Source organism: Octopus bimaculoides, chromosome 26 (assembly GCF_001194135.2).
Source record: "Octopus bimaculoides isolate UCB-OBI-ISO-001 chromosome 26, ASM119413v2, whole genome shotgun sequence".
Taxonomy (NCBI): Eukaryota; Metazoa; Mollusca; class Cephalopoda; order Octopoda; family Octopodidae; genus Octopus; species Octopus bimaculoides.
Genome location: NC_069006.1, coordinates 3646587 through 3649736, shown reverse-complemented (window position 1 = coordinate 3649736; position 3150 = coordinate 3646587). Strand labels below are relative to the sequence as shown.

General features: G+C 39.6%; 1 protein-coding gene across 1 annotated transcript; it reads right to left on the bottom strand.

Moving 5' to 3' along the window:
• Nucleotides 1–64: 64 nt before the first annotated feature.
• On the bottom strand, nt 65–2863 carry LOC128250888 (serine-rich adhesin for platelets-like). Its single transcript, XM_052976883.1, has one exon. The coding sequence runs from the start codon at nt 2686–2688 to the stop codon at nt 673–675; it is 2016 nt and encodes a 671-aa protein (XP_052832843.1). The 5' UTR covers nt 2689–2863; the 3' UTR covers nt 65–672.
• Nucleotides 2864–3150: the final 287 nt, after the last annotated feature.

Below are 3150 nucleotides of genomic sequence, written 5' to 3'. Positions count from 1 at the left end.
TATATATATATATATATATTACACACACACTAAAAAAAAAGATAAAATTAAAACAACTATCGTAATCTTTTTTTCACCTGACGTTCCAACCGGTTTTCCATCTATATTTGTGACATTTCGTCAGCTTTCAAATAGAGTCAAGTCACTTGCTGTAACATAAGATGAAGGTACTGGCCAGATGTAGCTACCCTCACCCATCCGATCATAACACAACAGAGGAAACAATCATAAATATGGATGCTGTGTTCGTGCTTATTTCAACATCATTTACAATTGCAACTTAAAGAGATTCCGAACAGAAATAGAAACCCCAATTCACGGACACCATTTGCTGTTTGTTTAGCTATCACAAAGAAATACAACAAAGATTAAATACTAACCACTATGGGTCCTCGACATGGTATTATCTTCTAGAAACAATAGTCATGTCCCCCTCATATTTCACCTTTATTGCCTTACAAAAAAAATCAAAAAAAAAATCGGAACACGGAATAGCACGAGATATGTCTGAATAAAAACTGGGATGTTCCTGACTGGAATGTATTATCATAGATTAACCGGGTCAAGGCTGACCTGGGGCTAAGCAACAGTGATTAAAGGGTTCATCAATAATTTAAGATTTATAACAAAAACATTGACTGCAAAGACTTGAATTAAATTTGCTCGGTGTTGTTACCATTCAGCATCTCCGACTGCCTTAGAGAACAACAGATCTCGACCAAACAGGTTCAAAATGCCGTCTTTTAACTGAAACTTCCATTTGTTTTTGATGCGAGAAATCTTCACAAACTGACAGACGATAACGTTTTCTGATTCGAACATGGCGCAAATGTCGGCATCGCTGTCATCGTCGGCAGTATTTAACGGGTCAGATTCAATACCAATGTCTACAATTTCTTCGTCAATTTCATCGCTTATGCTGCTACTTTCAGATTCGCTGCTGCTTTCTTCATCTTTGCTTGTGTTGTTGTCAGAGGAAGAAATTGAACCCGTGTTCTCACCATCAAATTGACAAGACATATTCAAACTTTTGCTTTTGACCCTGACTGGAGACATGTTTGTGCCATTGCCCAAATTATGTCCAGCTAGGTCCTCTATTTCTGTGTCATTAGTTCCGTCCATTTGTAAAATTTCCTCTATAGTTTTCATATCTTCCTCACTTAACTGACATATTTTTCTGAGGCCACTTCCTTTACAAGAATTATCTGAAGATGATGCCACAGACATGATGGGGGTCTGGCCCAGTGAGTCATTTAACAAGGTAGGTTTATTATTATTATTGGAGGTGGTGGTATCAGCTGGAGGAAATTTAGGGTGTTTTTCGTCTGGAACGTAACTTTGATAATTTTGCGAAAGTGGGCCGGAGATATCCTCAAGAAAGTCCTCTAGAGTGGACGGAGTGTTGTCCACCGACGTTCTACTCTCGTGGTAAAAAGGAGGCAATGGTTTAACTGTAGAGTAACCTGTAAAGTTATCTTGGTGGGAAAGTGAAGAGACGGGAAGACGATTGGGCTGGTTCGAACTGCAAAAGTAATTCTGCTCCATATTTCCTCCGTGACAAGACTGAGTAGAAGAGGAGACTTGAGGAGTTAAAAATTCGCTGTTCGCTTTATTGGTTTCTGTATGTGTGGTTATTAAACTTTTCTGTACCTGTTGAACCGAGTTACTATCGTTTTTCTCAGAAATGCTACAGCGGGTCCTGTTGTTTGGTCCAGCATCTCCAAGTAGCTCACTTTCATTCGTTGACAACTGACCAACAGGGTCATTTGCATTGGTGTTGTCACAATTATTCAGGTCCTTGACAGAATTAACGTTTGTATGTACAACCCTAGTAGAACTAACTTGACCGGTAGCACTGGACAGAGAAGAACTAACTGTAGTCGGTGTAGTACTTTCACTAATTACAGCAACCCTTAATGGTAAATGGGTTTTGGTAGCCGGACCATGCAATTTGGAAGGCGAGCTTCCATTTTGGTGAATGGAAGGCAAATTTAAATTTAAAGGAAAACACCGTGAAGTCGGTTTGTTGTTATCTTTAACAGAATGGGACCCTAACCCTGAATTCTCAGAAGTCCAAGCAGTAGAAAGTGGCTGCAGTAGATGTTGTTCTGGTGGGAGAATGGCTAAAAAATGTCCATTACCATTATGTTGAAGAGAGATTCCGGCATTATTTAAATCCCTAATTTGCTGGTTGTAAAGTCCATACGGCAGGGCTATAGTAGCAGTTGTACAAGAACTTCGTGGTCCGCGTATGCGAGGTCTCGCCAAATGAATAGAAGGAACAAATAGTTCAGAATTGTTGTTGCTACACACAGGAGAAATAATTCCATAACCATTAACATCAGCATTTGTTCTGTTCACTTTAGAAAATTCAAACACTTTAGAATCTTGGATTTTCTTTAACCACGCTGCTTTCATCTCCGTAAGAACAGTTTCGTCGATACCTTCATCTATAAACAGTTCACGGCTGGACTGAACAACATCTTCTACGATACTTTTATAGAATTTATCAACAGGGTCGCTCATACTGCGAGGCTTCGAAGAAATTCTTTCATCTGTGCCCCCGTTTGAATAGTTGTGGTTACGAAACACCAAATTATATGTGAAATAGCTGTAGGAAAACGTCACGTAAAGGGGAAATGTTTTTTTAAGAAAGTTGTTATGTCGACTGTAGCGAATATATTCCATTAATCAAACATACTTTCGTTATCTTCATTTTTACGTCGTTTGTGAACCATTTCCGAAGAGCTTGTCAGTCTACATTCATAAACAGATTCTGAAATATATTTTGGCTTAAAAATACTCGACCCAATCTACGTAACTGCAAAGTAGGCAAGTAAGTGAGGTCCTGAATTGGCCGTCGGGTGGAATAAATAAATTACAGTGAATTGAGTTGTGTTGAGCGAATCAACGACTCGGACACTTGTCTAAGAGAGAAAGAGTAGGGGAGGGGAGAAAGTTTAGTAGTGGGGTAAATCACGAATGAAGGAGACAATACGAGAGGAGGAGGGAGAACATACAGTGTGTACGAAGTAGAGAGTAGTGTGAGTAGAGGGATATGGGAAGGTGGGGAACAAGAGAGAGGGCGGGGGGGGTATAAGTTAGTAGCAAAGAGACAGGATAATTCATCAGAGATCAGAGGTCACTATT

What these genes read in the sequence shown, in the direction of transcription:
- LOC128250888 (XM_052976883.1), bottom strand. Translation starts at nt 2,688, where the DNA reads ATGGAATATATTCGCTACAGTCGACATAACAACTTTCTTAAAAAAACA.